General features: G+C 41.9%; 1 protein-coding gene across 2 annotated transcripts in view; it reads right to left on the bottom strand.

Moving 5' to 3' along the window:
- STAC (SH3 and cysteine rich domain) overlaps positions 1 to 22,571 on the bottom strand; it is a 114,210-nt gene that overhangs the window by 4,169 nt on the left and 87,470 nt on the right. For both annotated transcript variants that reach the window (XM_045003179.1, XM_045003178.1), the window contains 5 exons: positions 21,242 to 21,323; positions 17,817 to 17,881; positions 13,580 to 13,668; positions 8,536 to 8,587; positions 8,301 to 8,438 (listed from right to left, as the gene is read on the bottom strand). In XM_045003179.1, the coding sequence (XP_044859114.1) occupies positions 8,301 to 8,438; positions 8,536 to 8,587; positions 13,580 to 13,668; positions 17,817 to 17,881; positions 21,242 to 21,323 (426 nt within the window). The remainder of the gene's footprint in view (positions 1 to 8,300; positions 8,439 to 8,535; positions 8,588 to 13,579; positions 13,669 to 17,816; positions 17,882 to 21,241; positions 21,324 to 22,571) is intronic.

Here is a 22,571-nt window from a genome sequence, read left to right on the forward strand (position 1 = left end):
TATGAAACTGCGGCCTAATTAGGTGGGAGGATATGGTTTCATAGAAGTAAAGGGAGCATTAGGCCACCTACTCTGGCCTCCTGTATACAACAGGCCATTACATTTCATCCAGTTACCCCTGTGTTGAACCCAGTAACTGGGATTAGACTAAAGCATTTTAGTCCTCAGACTAAAATGTTTTGTGCCAGACTGAGATGTCACCAGCAACCCAAGCCCCCTCAGGGGCAGAGAAATGATTAGACCCAAATGATCCTAGCAGGTGATCCACACTCCATGCCACAGAGAAAGGTGAAAACAATCCAAAGTCCCTGAAAATCTGACTTGGGGGAAAAATCCCTTTCCAACCCCAGATCTGGTGATCAGTTGGACCCTCAGCCCATGAACAAGATTTACCAGCCAGGCCTCTAAGAAAGTGCCTCTAGCACCTCAGAACACCAGTCCACCCTGTCCAGTGGCCTGTCTTCAGCTGTGGTCAATCCCTGATGCTTCAGAGGAAGGCAAAAAAACCAAAGACAGAATACATCTGGCCAATTGTGCATTGGGTAAAAATATTCCTTCCTGATCCCTGTAAGGGACTGCCTGTCCCAATACATTTGTCTTGCAAGCTTGTAATACTCTAGACCTTGCCTGTGGGAACCTCCAGCTGGCACTCTGCCAGACATCAGGTCTTAGGAGGCTGTAACAGCTGCCAGAACTTAGATCAGGTGCTCCAAGTTGTTCAGCGGGCCAGATCAGCCCCTAGCAACCTCAGGGATTGGGGGAATGCAAAGGTGGCTTTAAGCTGTTTTTTCCTTCCTTCACCTCTCGGGTGTCCTGCATTGACCAGAGCTTGGCCAGCTTCAAGCATTGGCCGCAAGCTGTAATCCTTGGACCTGATTCTTATCTTGCTCAGGGGTAAATCAGGAGTAACTCTGTTAAAGCGCTGTAAAGGGCATCTAAGTTAATGGAGACTGAAACCCCTTATAGCTAAGTGTTGTCACATTAGATTGGGACCCTGCACAGTGCCTCAGCTGCTACGTGGAACTAGTGCTGCTGATAAATGCAAAACAATATTGTGGCGGGTGGGGGGGAGTGAGAGACTACTGCTGTTGGGCATTTACAGCTTGCTGTATCAAATTGGAATCTGCTTAAAATGGCACCTACTCATGCTGACATGTTCATGCACGAGAGGCTGCCATACTGCCAAAGCAAGTGAGCAGCTGGAAAGCAACTCCCCAATAAATTAGCAACACAGACACTGAAACACTGCCGCTGGTTCATGAGGTTAGAAATGGTATAAGTGACCATTTCTCAGGCTATTTCTAAGATAGTGGGTGGTCCAAGGAGAGAACTGGAGGCAGAAAACATGATCTAATATTAGAAAGTCACTTCCCAATTCTTTGTTTCCATTCTATTTTTTTTTAAATTGCTGGGATCCGGACTGTTCCCTGAACTTGGCAACATATTCTGACCCTGAAGAATTCTTGTCCGTCACATTTCCCTTAACAGATGGGCAAGATGAATGATTAGGACATGATCTTTTAAACTGCACAGTTATTAATAGTCTTCAACTCACATGAGTCCTATACTTTGCATTTTGCCATGAGAGCAAGTGGAAAATGCCCTTTGTCAAACAGCAATTCTGAGCTTTCGCTGATTTTCACTGCTGTCTCTTATTTTCACCCCAGAATGTTCCTCTGGCTCCTGCATGTCTTAAAACATCATTTCTCATTGCCATGCCATGCCTTGGTTTCCATCGAATCGTAAGTTGGATACAAATTCACTACAGTTTCTAGCGGGAATTTAGAACTTTAGAAAGGTATCAGATTGACAGTCCTGGAGGCTGATGTCCTCTATGTATCTGTAAAACTAGTGTGGCCAGGTAAGCGTCCCTAGGTTGTCTTGCCAATTCATTTCAATCCTGCCCTGAAATCACCATTCATTCTTTTTGCTTCTCGATTGAAACTGCCAGCCAGGATGGCAGTGGTGATGATGTATTTTGTGCCCACTAGTGCCCTAGCATTTGGACTGATAGCACCAGCTTGTTTCACACGGGTTACCAAAGAATGTTCAGATGGTGATGACTACCAACAGGGCTGGATTTGAATCACTAACAGACTAATGCAAGGCTCAAGAGTCCATTCCCACTCCGCTGTGTTAGCCCGTCCCTTTAATACAACAGGGATACAGATTTCAAGTTGCCAAGACATTGATAACTTCGGCTCCAAGAATGGCCTGGAGGAAGATCTACACTCCACCAATCTGAGGGAAGTTAGTTTGGCCTAAATTTTCAAACATAATTAGTGTTTTTTGGGGGGGAACATCAATTTTAGGTTCTTGAGATACCTTAAAGGGGCCTGGTTTTCAGACAGAGCTAAGCAACTATTCAGGGAAAATCAGGGCCCTTTACAGTATTTCAGGATGGGAACTCAAAAACTTGCTAGGCTGGAAGCATGCTCCATGAGTTTCAGTGTGCTTAGGGGCAGCAAAGTCTAAAGCTGTGTTAGTACAAAGCCCTGAGATTCTAGCCAGTTATTGGGCTTGAGCATGTCAATCATGTCAGTACAATATTGCTATGTAGCAGTGTCAAGTATAAGCACAGATGCTAGTTCTGTTGTTGTAGCAATGTCTCTTTCCTGGGAGGTTCTTTATGTAATAGAAACAATTTACATTGCCATGTTTTGATAAATGTGTCGATCCTTCTGCTTAGTTTTTCAGGTCTCTCAAGTCACTCCTCTATGATTTGCTGCACTGTACACTATGGAAAATTACAACTCCCCTTTTTGAAGGCATCTGCTTACCCAAGAAGCAAAGGATTGGATTAATGGACTGACTGTTAGCTTTGGGTTTGAATTTCTTTGCCACCTTGGACCTTTTGGATTATAGTTGTTCAACTTTTTGGAAGCACAGGGGACCAGATCCTCAGCTCATATAAAATGGTGTAGCTCTATAGACTTCAATGGAGCTACTCCAATTTACAGGAGCTGTCGATCTGGCTCAAGGCTTTTTTTCCAGTGTTCATGTCCTTTGTTTAAATAGGAAATTAGGGAGAATAATAAACAGAGGTTCAAATTTTGAGTCCTTTAAAGGCCATTATGGTCAAAATGTAAATTTTATTGTTAATGTTATTTTTCAAACATAGATCGCATAATGATATATATTTAGATATGTTTCAATATGCAGATTTCTTTTTTGGAGCAGAGGTTCACTTAAGACCTGCTAATGTATAAAGGGAAGGTTGCAGAATCAGTGTTATTGAACTGATATGCTGGGTCAGATGTTTCAGGCTAGAGAAAGATTTTCACATCCAGGTGAGGATACAATCTCAAATGGGAAAGTTTACGCAACTAGTGTCATGCAAGAGTTTTGTTTCAAAATCTGAAAACCTGCAAAAATTGGCTAGCTTTGGTTTCAAACTCAAAAACAAGGGCTTGCTCATACTCTCCTGAAATCAACAGCAAAACTCACGTTTTTTTTTCTAGAAGGTGATATCTTTTATTGTACCAGCTTCTCTCATCAGCAGAAGCTAGTCCAATAAAAGTCGTTACCTCACTCACCTTGTCTCTCTAATATCCTGGGCTACAACACTGCATACAACTTTTTTTTCTAGGAGGTGCAGAATTGAGCCCTATAGAGAATTTTTTCTTCTGAACCAGTTTCAACCTGCACAAGCCTGTCACTGAACCCTAGCATGAAAAATGTTGATGTCTTTGAAGAATGCTTTTTTCCCAGGCTGAGTTTCATTTTTCATAATGAATTTTTCAAGAGCTCTTATGTGAAGTGGAACCCTTACATAATGCAAGAGAGGGAGGAGCAAAATGTGCTGTTTCCCTTCTCTTCCTTAGCATCTGTCTACACAGCCCACAGAAGCAGGCCTCCCAGCCCAAAGCAAGAGACTCCAGCTAGAGTGGCTTGTCCTAGACTCTAAAAAATAGTGATGTAGACAGTGCTTTGCAGTTGTGGCTCGGGCTGGGGCTCAGGCTCTAATGCCCACCCCACTCCCTAGGTTTCAGAGCTCAAACTCCAGCTCAAGCTGCAATGTCAACGTGCTGTCTATACAGCTATTTTTAGAGTACTAGCATGAGTCCTGCTAGCCTGAGTCTGCTGATCTAAGATCAGAGGCCTGCTTCTGCAGGCTGTGTAGACATATCCTCAGCATCAGCTTTACCATAAAGGTTTGGATAAACCTGAAACTCAAAGTGTTTGAAACTGTGCAAAGCAAAGACACAGGAAGACATGCCCAGGGTGCCTAGGATGCTGAAAATCTCTTTGCCTGTAATCGACATAGCCTGTATTTTTGCCTGTCTATGATTATGAATTTTTGCTGCTGATTTGATATAATACTCTACCCCGATATAACGCGACGCGATATAACACAAATTCTGATATAACGTGGTAAAGCAGTGCTCTGGAGGGGCAGGGCTGCACACTCTGGTGGATCAAAGCAAGTTCGATATAACGCAGTTTCACCTATAACACGGTAAGATTTTTTTGGCTCCTGAGGACAGTGTTGTATTAGGGTAGAGGTGTTTTTTGTGCATACAAAAATGTCCTCATTTTCTGCACCGAGCACTTTATGGTTTGTATATTCTCTTCCTGATGTGCATATATAACACCCACTAACGTGTCAGAGAGTTATGTTCAAGCATCAGCAGGAGCATCCTGTGGTATGAAAGCCCTTAGTGACAAGCACTGTATTTGAAAATGAGAAGCTCACATTAAACTCAATGGGCCAGGTCTCTGTTGGTGTAACCCCACTGACTTCATTGTCACAAATGCTTTTCGTATGACTTCTGGGCCAGCACAGATTTTGATCCAGTCAATTTACATGAATGTAAAATGAGGAGAATCTGGGCTAATATAATTTACATTAATTTGTTAAATGAATTATGCAGATTTTCTAGCTAAAGAGAATCTGAGCTCTATGTTTGGGACTGAAGAATCTCTCCTTTTCCTTCAAAAGCTAGGCTGGCATGAGTGGTGCACTGTGTATAGCATGTATATTGGCCTCACTTGTGTCCAGAGTTGACAAATGTTAAGTATTTTCAAAAAAATGTGTCAAAAGGAATGAACATTTTTCATTTCATTCAAAATTTTCCACTGAAATTTTTGGGTTTTTGATTAAACCAATCTTCCTGCGTGAATCTTTCTTGTTTTTCATTTTTCTTCCCCTTTTTTCCTTTCCCATTTTCTATTTCCAGTGGCAAAACAGAAAAGAAGAATGGAGAAAAAGAGAGACAAACAAACATTTAAAACATTGATTTTTGAAAAGTAAACCTTTTAATGAAAAATCATAGCAAAAACATAGTTTTTGGTGAGGAAAAATTGTAATGGTCAAAAAGCTATTTTTTGTTTTTTTAAAAAGTTCAATGATCTAGACTTGTGCCAGTTAAGTACAGCCCTGTGTGGGGGTCAGACCACCTCAGGGATAGGCCCAGGATGATGAGAGGGACTCCTGGAGGAATTGTGACAGAATGACCTTTTTTTGAAGTTGTGCCAAGTGGCATGGAGGTTCCTTGCACCTCTCCTCCTGCATCTCCCTGAAGTTGCTGGTCATAATTTGACCTCCTAGATTTTGTTCTCAGTCTCTACATCTTTTCCCCAGATTTCTCTGCATTTACTTGTTCACTCTGCCTGATCTCTGTGCTCTATTTTCCATTGAACACATTTTCTCCCTCTTCACTCCCTTTCCCTCAGCTTCTCCTAAGCAGACGGAGAACCCATACCATTCAAGTTGAACTTCTGTGTTTGCATGGGTTTGGAATTACGCAAGACAAGTTTGCTCGTCCTTACTAAAAGGGAACAAAGAGGTTGACAGATGGGACGAATTAGTCCACCTCTGTTCATCTCATATACTGAACTGAAATAATGAGCTGCTCCTGATGATAACTCCCATGCAATCCTATTATGAAAGAAGGACAATAGGATGGTTTCATGTTTAGAGACAAGTGCCAGACTTTGTATCAGATCTTTTAGAAATTATAGTTTTATGGGAAATTATACAAGAAAACTGATCCATAGCATTTACAACGTTAGTCATGTTAACTGACAGGATATCATGTACTTAACATTATAATCTGATTTAATCGTGCAAATCATATGTCAATCTACCTTCATGTTGATACATCACATTCACAGGGTAGATTCCCCACTCCCTTCCCCCTTACCTAGACATTCACACCAGTGCAAAGCAGTATAAACCCCAACTATCCTGATTGGATCATGTTTTTCCCATCCTTTTGCACAGATGAAAATAACCACGCAAGGTGCAGGGCAGTGGAAAATCAGCCTCACAGTGAAGACATTTTTGCATTAATTTACTGTGCTGGTAAAATACTTCATGCAGCTTATCTCACTTTAACAGCTTCAGTGCTGCCTAATGTCCTTGCTGCAGGAAGGCAGTCAAACTATATAATCCAAGTACTGCTCTTCCAATGTCTTATTTACAGGGCTGATGTTGCTACACAAAATATTAGCACTTAAGCATTCTTCTACATCAAAGGGGTGAAATATCCTAACCCACTATCAAACTGAAGTGCTAACAAATGTCACAAGCAAATGCTACATTAAAGAAACATTAGGGGTCAAATTCTATGTTGACCTACACCTTCCCTCACCCCCATTCAACCGCATTAAGGTCAGTGGTATTGCAGAGAGTGCAAGTAACACAGAATTTGGCCCCTAGGGATATGAGATGTGATGCAGATCTCCAAAGGAAAGAAAAAGCCCCATGAAGAGGGGAAAATAATTAGCTCTAATAGGATGCACTGAGAACGATTATGAGCTGATGTCCCTTTGTATCAGAGAACCTAGGCTATATTTTTTCCCTTAGTTGTTCATTTCCTTAGTTATGTTACTGTGTTTGTCACAGTGTTGATGTTCTTTTAATGTAGAATGGGCCAAATTCTGCTTTCATTTACACCAGTGCAATCCCATAGGAGCCCTCCACTGACTTCAATTGGATCCATTCAGTGTTCAGGAAAAGTAGTTATAAAATCAAATCTGAAATAAGAACACACCAAAGGCGTATCCCCAGATGAAAGATATGCCCATCATTTTCTGTGCACATTTAAAAACAATATTAAAGAGGAGGATTTGATCAAAGACCTTCAGAGTGAATAGACTGTGTGAGTCCAGTGAAACAATATTATACAGGGGTGATTTAAATTTTTTTTTAAAAAAAATCAGTGTGTAGGAATGAGGGGGAAAGGGAGGAACAAGGAGTTATGGAATGACCAGGCATTTAAACATGATAATTAAATATATCTAAGGATGCTGTTATCTTAACTCTGCTCCTGTTGAAGTCAAGCCTTTGGGAATTGGCATCGGTGGGAGCAATGTCAGGCCTAATGCAAAGCAGTTTTGAAAATCCCATCCTGAAATATTTGGACGCCTCTAGTTGTTCACATATTGCCCCATGTATCAGCTTTCCCATCCCTTAACCTCCTCTTCCGTCCTATTGTCTGTTAAACACATCTGTTGAGTCTTGTCTTAAATAAAGCCCTAGTTCTGCAACAAACTTACATAAGTGCTTAACTTTATGCATTTGTTGTCCCATCTGAAGTCACTAGGACAATTCACAGTCTGTACAATTAACCATGTCCATAAATCTTTGTGGGATTGAGGATTTAGACCATAAACTCTTTGAGGCACAGTCTGTCTTCCCAGTGTTTGGTACAGCTGGTCAGAATTTTCTGACAAAACATTTTTTCAGTGGAAAATGTTGATTTGTCAAAACCAAAACTGTTTGCAGGAAAGGGTTGGTTTTCACGAATATCCTGATTTTAAAAAAAAAGTTTATAAACGGTTGAAAAATCTTGTTTTGAAAATTTCAAAAAAAAAGTTTCATTTTCTGGTTCAAAGTGACTTTGTTTTGAAATTTGAGTTAGTTTATATTAAATTAATGTTTAAAAAGGCCAATATAAATGAAATGTTTCAAAACTGTTGAAAAGAAAGATTTAGATCGGCCTAATCTGAATTTTTTTTTCAGATATGTTCATGAACATTTTTGATATTTTGATTTTTCAGCCTGAGTTGGCATATGAAGAAATTTTAAAATCTTGAAAACTATCAGGGGATGAAAAAAACAGTTTCCTACACAGCTCTAGTGTACATACAATGAGGCCATGATCCTGACTAGGCGCTAGGTATTACCACAATATAAATAATATTTACTGAAAAAAAAATTCTATTTGCTGTGAAAGTCTGCTCATGGTTTCTTTGCACACCCAAAACTTCTTATGAAACCAAGCAGATTATGGGATACACTAGGAATGCAGAACTGTGTCCTTAATGTACAGTAAATGGTGTACTTCACTTACTTGTTTCTCTTTCAGAGTAATCTGTCCTTGCTCCTTGCAGCCGATAAATGTTCTGACACACTTGAAAATCTTTTCGTCTTGTTGCACTCTCTGAACAAAATTAGCGGGAAAAAATCCTATCCTGTCCTCAATTCTCCCCTATGGAGCAAGCACATTGACAGAAGAATGACCTTCATACTCATTATAAATACCATTAATTAATTTTGTTAAAGGATATAGAGTATTTGGCACGTACCTTCCACCAGTCTTCATTAGAATCCTCCAGCAGTGTGATCATATCACCTGGTCTATAATTAGAAAAGACAGATGTCAGGAATTTCGATTAAGATGTGTCTTAATTGCAACAGCACACCAGCATTCATAGTGAAATTCTCTTAGAAGGGTAACCCAGCCTTGATCATTATATCTCATTAGTCACTACATGTGAATCCATGAAGCAATGGGAGCTTCCTAAGTCAGATACGAGCACAGAAGCAAATTCTCCATCTGCCAGGTGAAAGAGGATCAAACTCTGCTCGCAGTTATACAAGTGCAAAGCTCAGTGATGCCAATGTGGTTGGACCATTGTAACTGGGTGCAAAATTTGTCCCGTTGAATTCTCCTGTACATTTTGATGCCAAGGTAGAGCTATCAGGTCCTGCATGGCTCTGCTGATACGCCCACAAGCTGTAACTTTTTTTACCTGCAGCTGAGTGGGGACAGAATAAAGTCAGTGGCGTTGTGCCAATAAATACCAGCTGAGGATTTGGCTCTGTGTTCTTTGCACTGGCTCATGTAAGAGGCAGTTTGGCAGGGTACAATACCAGGGCGAACGCACTGAGGGATTTTTGTCTCATAAGCATAATCTCTGGCCCAGCAACCTGACACATGGAAAGGGAGAGTGCATGTGACATCATTCTATAGAATGGGACAATCTTTTCCTTTCTGTGTTCTGGCCAGTGAGCCATGGACTGCATGAGGGTTGCATTAGGTGGAATTTGAGGGGCACATGGCTATGACCCCCATTTTTCCCCATTCCCTTTGATGTGATCCTGTGCTCCCTAGAGTGGAAGGACTACTAGTGTGCCTGGCTAATGCAGGCACTGGGCAGACAGAAGGCGCCTTCAACCCTCCCCCAACTTCATCCATTCTAGGGCCAGACACAATATGGCCCTAAGGTTTGATCCACACAGAGCCTGGGTCCTACTCCCATTCAGTTTTGCTACTGACTTCAACAGGAGCAGTAAAGGGTTGTGAAAGTGGTGGGTGATATATTAAACCAAATTTCACCGTACCTGAGCAATTAGAACCTGATATCCCAGTTTAGAATACACAATCTCCTCCCTCCTTTTTATAGAAAGACCTTTGTAGTAAGATGGCAAATCCTGTGTGATGTACTTTGCTTCCAATTTAGTCTGAAACTGCTTAGAAATACCTATTTGTAACAGCGATTGCCATGTTACATGAAGGCATTAAATATCGTTGGGACACAGAAGCTTATCAGCCAGGTTCTCATGCTGTTACTGCTAAAGGAAGGCAGCAGGAAAACAGTTTTATTTAACTGACAAATATAATTAATCAGCAGGGATGTAATTCTACACAGAAATGTCTTTTTGATTCAAATGGGACATATTTACCTTCATAATGTGTGGAGTCATGCTGTAATTGCTGAGTATCATAAGGAAGCTGACTAGTTACAGCCTCAGGCTGGGAGAATAATTTGGCCAGAAATATTAGCCTACTCCAACTTGCCATATTTGAGTCTGCTGGGCTCATCCCTAATATTGCAGCATTAGTGCAGCAGATATCTGAAGACCCACTTTGATGCTGCATCAAGTTGTTACACAAACATGACATACTGTGCTGTTGGAAGTAAGTTCTGCCCACTTCCCAATGTGACCAGCTCCAAGAGCTCTGTTCTGCTGGGTGTGAGCCTTTCCTTGGGGGCAATGAGGGTTTTGAATTCACTGAAATTAATGGGCAATAGCTGAACCCTAATTTCTCCTGCTTTCCCCACATCCTGTCTTGAACTCCTTGTACAAGAGTGATGACATCACGGAACCATAAAGCTTCCAGTCTTCTTGGAACATGCCAGAAACCGATTGGACAGTGTGCGCCAGTGACGGCGCATCAGACCTGCGTTTGATTCCTAGCTATGCCACTTAAAAGCCAGACCCTCTCCCATCAAAGTCAATTGACTGGGTCTTTATTTTCTCTGTCTCTGTTTTCACCTTTATCAAATGGGGATAATAATGCTTGCCAACATTTTTAAAGTGCTTTGGGCCAGCTTTCAAAAGGTATTTAGGCATCTAAAGATTCACACAGGTGCCTAGTGGAATTTTCAAAACCACCTAGGTGTCTTACTCCCATTGGTTTAAACAAAAATCTAACCCATAGTGACCAGTGTGAATCCAGCCCAGGCCTGTAGCGACAAAACAGCATTGTTATCTGGTGGCTATTTGATGCTCTTCATTGTGATGGCTTTGGGCCACACAAAAAAAATCTACCACCATAACAAGTGGCACTAATCGAAAACGTAGTTGGCATCTCAACAGAGAAGGCAAGTCAATCCAAAGCAGTCCTCGTTTATCAACCATCAGGACGGACTGCAAGACACATTTTTATACCTTGTTGTAAGGGTGTGGGAGGACTCTGGCAGGGGATGGTAAGATCTTGAGTACGTGGTTCAGCTGCTGGGTTATTAGACATCCTTGGGAAGTGTGGTTACATTACATTTTAAGATGGTGCACCTTTTTAATCGAATGAGTGAATGCATAAACCAAAATAAATCAATAACGCAAAATGAGAGTCCAACATGCGGAGCATTTAGACATAGAGGCTCTGGATTCCTAGCAAATATCCTGCATGTGGCTATTTTCTATACAGTTATCACACCTGAAACAAAGCAATCATGGAAAAATGCCAGCCATGCAAAATGGTAGCTCTATCTTGAGCAAGGAGAGAGCACAGTTGAAAACTGGGAAATAGAGAGATGCTGAAGAGTGGGACTTTTCTTGAGTGACTTTGTAAGTACATGTAAGCAGTCAGAATGAGCTCTACTCTGACATCTGGTGGTGAGCTGTGGAAAAGAACTTCAGGGGCTGATCTCATTTGCATGGGCACACCCACACTGCCTAGCACAATGGACTGCTTGCCCAAATGGTCATTTTGGCTGCTGTGGAATCCTCAGTCTCTTTGTTATTGGGGCAGGAGTAATAAAGTTTTGTTATCCTGGCTATGTGAATCAAGGACAGTAGAACTGTACTTGGCATTTTATGATGGAGGGACTCGCCCTCAACTTAGTAGCACTTGCTAGGGTTCCAAAGGCCAGTGAATTGAGAGCAGCTGGGGATAGCCATGTGTACCTGGTAGTATGGGCCCCCTAAACACCACTTTGACACTCCTTGCCATGGTGTAATAATAGAGTTAATTTTGACTCAGTTAGGAGTCTTGTTAGGTGCAGCAGAGCTGTAATCACTGATTCCTAGGTCTAAGCATTAGACCTATTTTGGGCTAGTGGTTCTGAGTGTGCCAGCACTGAGAGCTGAAAAACACTAAAGGGCTGAAGTTACTAAGAGCTGAAATCACTGAGAGCTGTGTTAAGTAAAGGGGGCAGGGCCTGAAGACAAGTTGGTGAGTGGCTAGCAGAGAGAAATGGCTAGCAAAGAGGCATGGCTAGCAGGATGGCTGGCGGAGAGGTGCAGCTGGCAGTGAAGACTGCAGCAGAACCCCATGGAGAGGCGTGGCAATTGGCCATCAACCTGAGCAGTGGAGCATGTAAGATGTCCCCATACCTTTCCCCGACTTCCACCCAGGCTGGGAGATAAACTCTGTAGATGAACTTCTGAACTCTGGGGGCTGCACTGACCAAGGATAGAAACTGTTGGGTTGCTGGACTTAAGACCCTGAGGGGAAAAGGACACTGCCAAACATACTTGGGGGTGGGTCTTTTGCTCATGGTTTGTGTTATGAATCCTATTTGTGGTGTTTCCCCAGCATAATGCCGCATTGTTTCCCTCCTTTATTAAAAGGCTTTTGCTACACCCAGCCTCTGTGCTTGCGAGAGAGGAAGTATTGCCTCTTAGAGGCACCAGGGGGTGGTATGTAATTGCCCAGGTCACTGGGTGGGGGCTTGAGCCAGTTTTGCATTGTGTTATTGAAACGGAACCCTTAGATACTGAACCTGGCCCTCGTTGCTGCCAGCTCTGATGGGCAGAAGGGTTACATATATTTTATTGGAGTCAGCATCTGACTGGTTTGACCTTGGGTAAATCATGAAGAGAACTGATGTGTTTTGTGAACTGTGCCCAAAGCAGCCAGCATTCCTAGAGCCTATTAAAGTCTCTGCAACAAACTACTGACTGTGGGCCTCTCTCAAAGCCCATGGTAGTCAATGGAAAGATTCCCTTTGACTTCAGTGGGGCTTTGGACAGGCCCTGTTAGACTGGATAAGGCAGCACTAGTGCAGGGTTACATGAAAAAGTGCTAAAGAAAAGATATTTGAACCAGAAGATTTTGCAATTCAAGCCAACCTTCCATATATTGTACATGAAAACACACTAGCCGTCATTCACCATCTTGAGATCCTCCTCATTCCCCTTTTCGGAGACAAAATCTCTGGGGGCGTGGGTGGAAGGAAGGAGGGGAGGGAGCAATCAGTTAAATAACACTGCTAGAAGTTCTGACATTGTCACTAGATCTGGTTAGAAAATGGGATTCTTTTTCCTGTGGACTTTTTTTGTCAAAACCCCCGCCCCCCAAATAAAAAACCTGATATTTTTTCAGTTTTTTGGTTGCTGAAAATTGAATTCTTTTTGGCCAAAACAAAACAAAGTTTGTCGTTTTCTGATTTAAAAAAAATCTAAAATTTCAAGGAAAGCAGATACTTGCTGCAAAAATATGTATTTGGTTGAAAATCCAATTTTCTGTAAAAAAATTGTCAACCATCCCAAAAGAGACTTCAGCACTTAGGAACCTAAATCTCATTGAAAGTCACTGAATGGGACTTAAAGCATAATTTTCAAAAGCGCCTAACTCAATGGACTTTGGCACCAAAATGACTTGAAAGTTTTATCCATTATTTTCTTTGTAAAAAACTTGTCCTCAACTCTGTAGCATTTTCATAAGTGGAAAGAGGGAAAGAATACATAATTAAATAGCTGTGAGACTATGTATATATAAAGAATAGAATACAAATATTCATAGCAAAAATTAGAATTATAAGTATACCACTAATTTAAGTCTGCACCATTCTCAGTTTTCCTGGGTCAAATCAATGAGTAAATATGTCAGCACTTTACCTCATCTCCAAGTCTTCATTCTCTTGTGGTACGAATTTGTACAAGGCAACGTAGGTGTGCATTTGTAATGTGTCTTTGAAAAGAGGTCCCTTTAAGGGGGGAAAAAAACAGATAAGAAAACTTGTAAGTTTCTGGCTGCTAGAATTGCCATGCCCTCATTACAGATGGGTCTGAGATGTAATATTTGGCTCCAGATCTGAACTTTATTGAACTCTGGGGCCTTTCAAGCCAGGATTTTGGTTCATCTCATTACAGACATAGGGACAAGATGCACAGTTTAAGTTTTAAGAGGGTATTAGGGGATAAATATGACTTCTGAAGTTTGCAACAATTAGACCCTCTAGAACCAAAGGGTTAAGTTCTGGCAGAGCTGACTCAGCTTTTCATCCTCCAGAAGCAGATAAAGAGTGCTTTGTGCATATTTTCGGTGAGATCTTAAAAAAGCCCATGCTCTCCGCTGTATGTTAAGGGCTGCATGATATGTGCCTGGCAGTTTATTACTGTCATATAGAATCATTAAAATGTAGGACTAGAAGGGACCTCAAGAAGTTATCGAGTCCAGCCCTCTGCACTGAGGCAGGACCAAGTAAACCTAGACCATCCCTGACAGGTGTTTGTCCAACCTATTCTTAAAAACCTCCAATGATGGGGATTCCACAACCCCCTTGGAAGAACAGGAAGCTTTTCCAAATAGTTAACCTAAAGCTTCCATGCTGCAGATGAAGGAAGTAATGGGCTTAAATAAATATGGAGAACAATTGATCAAAGTCCTCTTTATAACAGCTCTTAACATATTTGAAGACTACTATCAGGGCCCCCATCAGTTTTCTTTTTCTTTTCTCAAGACTAAACATGCCCAGTTTTTTAACCTTTCCTCATAGGTCAGGTTTTCTGTACTGTTATGATTTTTGTTACTCTCCTCTGAATTCTCTCCAATTTGTCCAGATCTTTGTTGTGCCCAGAACTGGACACAGTACTCAGCTCTGGCCTCACCAGTGCTGAGTAAAGCAGGACAATTACCTCCTGTGTCTTACATACAACACTCCTGTTCTTACACCCTGAAAATATCAGCCTGTTTTGCAACGGTAGCACATCATTGACTCATATTCAAGTTGTGATCCACTGTAACCCTCAGATCCTTTAGGCCAGTACTACCTCTTAGCCAGATATTTCCCATTTTGTAGTTGTGGATTTGATTTTTCCTTCCTAAATGAAGTACTTTGCACTTATCTTTACTAAATTTTATCTTGTTGAATTCAGACCAATTCTACATTTCGTCAAGGTCCCTTTGAATTTTAATCTTGCCCTCCAAAGTGCCTGCAGCCCCTCCCAGCTTGGTGTCATCTACAAATTTTATAAGCAAATTATCTACTCCATTATCTAAGTTATTAATGAAACCACTAGATACACCTTCCCAGTATGACAGTGAACCATTAATAACTACTATTTGAATACTGTTTTTCAACCAGTTGTGCCCCCACCTTATTGTAAATTCATCTAGATCGCATTTCCCTAGTTATGAGAATGTCATGTGGGACTGTGTCAACAGCCTTACTAAAATCAAGATATAGCATATGTATTGCTTTCTTTCTATCCATTAGGACAGTGATCCTGTCAAAGAAGGAAGTTAGGTCGGTTTGGCATGATTTGTTCTTGACAAATCCATGCTGGTTGCTCCTTATAACCCTATTATCCTCTAAGTGTTTACAAATTGCTTATTTAATAATTTGTTCCAGTATCATTCCAGGTATTAAAGTTAGACTGACTGGTCTATAATTCCCGGGGTCCTCTTTGTTCCCATTTTTAAAGATAGGTACTATATTTGCCATTCTCCAGCCCTCTAGGAACTCCTCTGTGAATTCTTGACTATAATTGGAAATAGTTCTCAGATTGCTTCAGCTACTTCCTTAAGTACCCTAGGGTGACTTTCATCACATCTTGCTGACTTGAATAATCAAAATATACTTTAACTTGTACTTTTTGGCTTGTGTTCCTTCCCCCTTGTTGTTCATATTAATTGTATTAAGTAGCTGGTCACCATTAGCCTTTTTAGTGAAGACTGAAGAAAAATAGGCATTAAACACCACAGCCTTCTTAATATCGTCCTTCCCTTCTAAGTATAGTACCTATGCTTTTCTTTGTCTTTCTCTTGATTTTAATGTATTAAAGAACCTCTTCTCATTCCCTTTTCTGTTCCTTGCTAAGTAGAACTCATTTTGTGCCTTAGTCCCTCTGCTGCTGTCCCTACCTGCGTGTGCTATTCTTTTATACTCCTCCTTAGCAATTTGTCCATGTTTCCCCTTTTTGTAGCATTCCTTTTTGATTTTCAGGTCATTAAGGAACTCCTGATGGAGTCAGGGCCGCCCAGGGGAGGGCAAGTGGGGCAATTTGCCTCAGGCCCCGGGCCCAGCAGGGGCCCCCACGAGAGTTTTTCGGGGCCCCTGGAGCAGGGTCCTTCACTCGCTCCGGGGCCCCCGGAAAACTCTCGCGGGGCCCGGGCCCGGGCCCCCGGAACTTCTTCGCTTCTGGTCTTCGCTGGTGGGGGGTCCTTCCTCTCCGGGACAGAAGGACCCCCCCGCCGCCAAATTACCGCCGAAGCGGGACCCGCCGCTGGAGTGCAGCCGGATCTTCGGCGGTAATTCGGCAGCGGGGGGGAGGGGGGATCCTTCCGTTCCGGGACCCGCCACCGAAGTGCCCCGAAGACCCACGGTGGGGGCTGCACTTCGGCGGCGGGTCCTGCTTCAGCGGTAATTCGGCAGCGGGGGGTCCCTGCAGTGGGTCTTTGGGGCACTTCAGCGGCGGGTCCCGGAGCCAACTTACCACCGAAGCGGGGGCCCCCCGCCGCCCAAGACCCCGGGCCCCCGGAATCCTCTGGGCGGCCCTGGATGGAGTCATATTGGCCTCTTACTATTCTTCTTATCTTTCCTTTGCATCAGGATAGTTTACAGTTGTGCCTTTAATACTGTCTCCTGGAGAAACTGTCAGCCCTCCTGAACTCCTTTTTCCCTTAGATAAGGTCCTATGGGAAGAGAATCTATCAGTTCTCTGAGCCTGTTAACATCTGCTTTTTTGAAGTCCATTGCCCCTATTCTGCTGCTCCCATTCCTTCCTTTCCTTAGAATCATTAAATCTATAATTTCATGGTCACTTTCACCCAAATTGCCTTCCTGCTTCAGATTCACTACCAATTCCGCCCTGTTGGTCAGAATCAAATCTAAAATGGCTGTCCTCCTGGTTCCTTCCTCCATTTTTTTGAAACAAAAAGTTGTCCTCAATACAGTCCAAGCACTTATTAGAAAATCTGAATTTTGCCATGTTACTTTTCTAACAGGTGTCTGGGTAAAGTCCCCCCATTACTAACAGGTCTTTAGTTTTGAATATTTCTGTTATTTGTTCTTGAAATGCTTCATCCACCTCCTTGTCCTGATTTGGTGGTTTATAATGGACCCCTACCATGATGTCACCCCCATTTTTTTACCCTTTTGATCTTTACCCAGACACTTTCAACTGGTCTGCCTCTTACCTCCTCCTGAACTTTAAAACAGGTGTATATATTCTTGATGTATAATGCAACACTTCCTTCTTTTTTATGCTGCCTGTCCTTCCCTAAGCCATAATCTATCTTACAGACTAATACTTCCAGTTCTTTCTGTTTATTCCCCATACTCCCTGCATCTGTGTATAGACATCTAAAATGTTGAGCAGATTCCTCCACAGATTTCCTTGTTATTACTCCTATGGCCCTCCTGTAAATTTCCATGTCTCCTCTCCACCCCCCCTTCCCCGCAAACATCTAGCCCTCTGTTAAAGCCCTCTGCTGATCATCCACAGTGCTGAGGAGGGTGGTGCATAACCATGAAAGTCAGAGCTCAAGGAAGGATTGGGCACTCTCCCACCTCAGGAACGTTTGCACAGTGTGCTCAATGAGGGAGACCACTCCTTGCATTCCCTCTCTCCATATATGCCCTCACGCAAGGGCCAGGGACAATTTGACCAAAAGAAACTGCAAAAAGACCAAGATCCTTTTCAAATTATGTCAGACTCTGGATTGTGCAGTGTCATTCTTATGCTGTCACAGGTGTAGGACTGCTCCATTCACATTGCTCTGGCTCACCCGTCATAATGTTTGTGTTCACCAGGCCAATTTATAATACTCACCCAAGTGTGTTTCTTTAAAAACAAGCCTCTTAAACCAATTAACATTTTCACTATACGCTCACTAAATCTTTGCCCATACCAGGGAGTTTATCCTTTTTGATTCTTCTCCAAAGTCTTCTGTTCCATTTTCTGAGTAGGTAAACACTGAAATAAAACAAAACACAGGACATTTTAGGGACAGCTGAAGGCCATTCACCTCCTGAGGCCCATCTTCTATATCTCGCTCCTAATCCCCCCTTTCTAACTGTTCCCTACCGCTCTCAGTAATGTTCTTCTTTTATTAATCAGGCATGTGTATTGCAGTAGCACTTATAGCCTCCAACCAAGTCAGGCGCCCCGTTGTGCTAAGCACCGTACAAACAAGTAGCACAAGACAGTCCCTGCTTGAAGAATTAACAACCAGAACACACAAAATAAAAGGTGGGAAGGGAAACAGGAGAAATACCCAAGGTAATACACCAGCAGGACAGTGGTGGAGTTGAGAATAGAGCCCAGGTCTCTTGACTCCTGGGCAATGAGATTCTGGCAGCCTTACTCACACTGAGTAACACCTCACTTTGTGGGTAACTCCATTGAAATCAATGGGCCCTATAGGGAAGGATAGCTCAGTAGTTTGAGCATTGGCCTGCTAAACTCAGGGTTCTGAGCCCAATCCTTGAGGGGGCTACTTAGGGATCTGGGGTAAAATCAGTATTTGGTCCTGCTAATGAAGGCAGGGGGCTGGACTTGATGACTTTTCAGGGTCCCTTCCAGCTCTATGAAATAGGTATACTCAAGATGTAAGGTCCCATTCAGGGTTAATAAGGGTATCAGAATTTAGCTTAATCTACTGTAATTGTTTCATTAGCTGATTTATACAGCATTGCTTCAGGTGCCTTCCCTGCTAACATCAATTGCTTTATTACACTATGTTCATTCTCTAAGAGCAGTTTCATAATTTTTAGAGAATAGTGTCCCCGACTTTTGGACAAAGCCCAGCCATGATTTTAGTAGATGGAAGCCATCAACTGTTCTGGGCCTAAGTCACTTTTAGAAAAGTTTAGTCCCAGCATTGGCTTACATTTGTTGTTAGAAAAATAAGAAATACAAGTCAGAAGTCTCCACAAGCAATCCGAGCCAGTCATTAGTGATTGTTCTGTGTATTATTGTCTCCCTTCTCTGTGATTTAGTTTCATACTTTCAGAATAATAAAAGCCAAGAAGCCAGTGCACTCCTGCTGAATCTCTCTCTGCCTCCCCAGTGGCGTAGTGAGACAAGGTCAGTAAGCTAATATCTGTTATTGGGCCAGCTTCTGTTGGTGAGAGAGACAAGCTTTCGAGCTCACACAGAGCCCTTCAGTTCTGCAGAAGAGCTCTGTGTAAGTTCAAAAGCTTGTCTCTGTCACCAACAGAATTTGGACCAATAACAGAAAACATGAGTGAGGTAATATCTATCTAGACTTACACCATTCATAATGTGAAAAGGCTTTACAAAATTTTAGAGTGCATTTCTGACCTGAAAAGTAGACTAAATGTAACCTTCTTGTTCATCAGATTGGCTACCTCTGTGTATTCAGGGTAATTTCTGATTTTTCCATTGACAAAAATAAAATCTTACTACTATATTTTACACTGGTTAGCAATGCAGAATCAACTGAGTGCATGAGTTGGGTTCTGTTCCTGGTGCGTTGACAGAACTGAATACTAAGTGTGTTCGTACCTGGAGATTGTTTCCTATACCTGAATCAGTTACATCTACACAAACTCACTGATGACAATGGGACTGAACAGATGTCTTTTACAGAGTAATTTGACCTGCAGAACTTTTATTATTGGTAATAATGCATGTAAAGTAATGAGCCCAATTGACTGGTGGAGACCAGGGTGAGTTTACAGAGTTGACAGTTAGAAAAGCCATCTTTTTGTTTGTAAACTAAGCACATTTGATATTGTGTGTGCTTTAGCACTGTAGAGAATTAATTTTCCCTTCAAATTATCTCAATCCTATAGAAATGTATAAACCAGCCTGTGTTAGCTGTGCATCCTAGACGTCTCCATACTGTGTTCCTCTTGCTGTTTCCTTATTGCACAAATAGACACAAATCTGCATTTTTCTAAAGCATTCCTTGAGGAAGTCAGGTTTCTCTGGGAAAAATAAAACACAAGGGGCCTGATTCATTGCTGTGTTACTCTAGCTTTATGGTGCAGTAACACCATTTAGAATCACTGGAGTTATCCCGTGTAAAGCTGGAGCAATGCAATGGTGAATAACGCCCCAAGAATATTTTTAAATTAGTTCATTAAACTTTTAATCTCTGTTTAGCTCATGCTCTCTGAATATTACTGGGAGACATATAAAAGTAAAGGTCATAGCAACTATGGGGTTCATCTCTACACAAACCAGAAATCCATCTGTTTACCCTTGCAGCTGCAGGAAAACCATGTGAGAACTCTGACAGCATGAAAGGGTCTTAGCATTTCCATCATTAGTACAAACAACACAGGCAGTTTATTAAAATCTACCAAGAGGAAATATTTGGAGCAATTGCTGCATAATTTATACACTAGGCCTCTGAAGGATGGATCGAAAAAGAAAGCCAATGCCGATCAAAGGAATCATTAATGTGCTGAGGAAGTTATTTGGAGGTTTGGCATATGCTGAGTTCTTTAAACTGATCTCTTTGAGCAAGTTTCTTGATGCCGCTAAGTCATATAGATCCCATAGAAAAGTTTCTTACAGGCTCAAAAAAAAAAAAAAAAAAGAGAAGGTAAGTGATGGGAGAAAAAAAAGCGATCTGAAAACCTCAGGGGAAAAATGAAACTCAGGTTGACCGGATGCTTTTCCACTGGCCAGGTTGAGTTACAGTTCCAAGTGCTCAAGTGAGGTTGAAAATCCCCTCTCAGCATGTAGCCCACCCATCAGGAGGAGGTCGGTGCCACTGATGGGTGGGCCACATGCTGAGAGGGAGGAAAAGGACTGAAAACAGAGATATGAAATGAAAGGGTCAGAATGAGGAGCAGGGAGGAGTCTGGAGGTAAAATGGGGTTGGAAGTGGGAAAAGACAACTACAGTTAACACCTGACCACTATAAAAATTACTAGCCATATGCCAAGACCAATGGGGATCTGCACTGTGGAGGAAGTGGATGTTGGGGTTCAAAGAAGGGAGGTCCATTCACTATGGCATGTGTTTGCCTCAGATCCGGCCAGTCTGCCCCTGCTTGAAGTTTGGGAATACTAACGCTTCTTGGTGGTATTGGTGAGCCTTGGTGCAACAACAACTCCACTCCTGGCTTAGAAGTTTATTGGGTGCCCCAAAGTTCTTTCTACACACAATCCTTCTATCGCCAGGACTGAACTGGAACCCAGTGGACACTGCAATTTCGCTACTCAGAAAAGTCAACATTGGGCCAAATTCATCCCTCATGGATTCCACTTGTGTGGGCCAAGGTAGTGGAATAATTACACCACTCATTTAGAAGCCTATTTTTGTGCGTCTGAAAATACTAGATGGTCCAGAACTCACCACTGTTGCTGCGTTTCCTGTTTATATCAAACATGCGTCCTGAACCATCCGCTTCCTCAGGAACTTCTGCCAGGTCTGAAGTCTATGAGGAAAGAGAGGATGAAATGGACTGAATAAGGAAGAAAGTGGATAATGAGGTGAAATAAAATCACACAAGAGCATTAAGTGAAAGCAGCAGCTTGGTGTTTTGAGAGTGGAGGGAGTCAACATGAAGAGATTTGCTGATAACATGCTATCCAATAGGGCAGTTCAAATTCTTAATGGGAAGCAGCAGGAAAGCCAAATGAATGCCTGTTCTAGTGTACAACAGGTTTCTGGGCAGCAGATGAAGTTGGGGGTTAGGAGTTAATAAAGAATGGTTGGTATCTGTACAGAGTAGCTGTTTTTTGGTGCTTGTAAATGTCTATTTGCAGTTACACTTCATAACCCTCTATAACAATTCGTTAATGGTTTATTAAAACATATAATTTATTAAAATTTTAGAAACACTTTAGAAACACATCCTTAATATGAAGTGTGACCTTAATTTCTCCAATTTGCTATGGACGCAAGCTCAGGAGTGTGAAAGACCTACTGAAATTAGTCACATAATTACTGCACCTAATTTCTTCGCTAGTATCATTAAAAAATTAAAAGCTAAATACTTTTGTTTTGCTTATTTTATGCACTAGTTGTACTGAAGTAGTGCCTAGAGGCTCCAATCAGGATTAGTGCCCCCATGGTACTAGGTGCTGTACAAACATAGAGGACAACACAGTTCCAGGCCTCAAAAGTATATAGTCTAAGGGCCAGAGTTACTTGTGTTGAGTAGCACCTTTCTCCATGAGTCGTTAGATTGGAGTAAGGAGCTGCTCCAGATAAGGTTATCAGAATCTGACCCTCTGAACCCTCAGATTCTGAGTTCACACCCTGCTCTACTTTTGGGATTATTTTTAAAACATCCTTATAAACTCAGGAGTTTTCTGACACATTTTCTAGTCTGAAAACCTATTTTCTTTTGTATATTCCCAAGATTTGTTTATTTCTTGTTAACATCTTTTTAAAGTGCTTTTGAGGATTTCATCCTTGCATTTAATGTCTTCATGATACAGTGTAATGATACTGTAAACACAAGTAAACCAACTGCTTTGCAGGCCTATGCTTGCATCACGAAGAAAAGATAAAAAATTTACTCCAGCTATGTTTAAAGGTCACCATCAGTGATATGGCTTTCTTTAACAACTTTCTAAATCTTGTTTTCTGCTTACTCATAGGCTCATAGACTAAGGCCAGAAGGTACCACTATGATCATCTAGTATGACCTACACATTGCTGGCCACAGAATCTCACT

This window comes from Mauremys mutica, chromosome 2 (genome assembly GCF_020497125.1).
Source record: "Mauremys mutica isolate MM-2020 ecotype Southern chromosome 2, ASM2049712v1, whole genome shotgun sequence".
In the NCBI taxonomy this organism is placed as follows: domain Eukaryota; kingdom Metazoa; phylum Chordata; order Testudines; family Geoemydidae; genus Mauremys; species Mauremys mutica.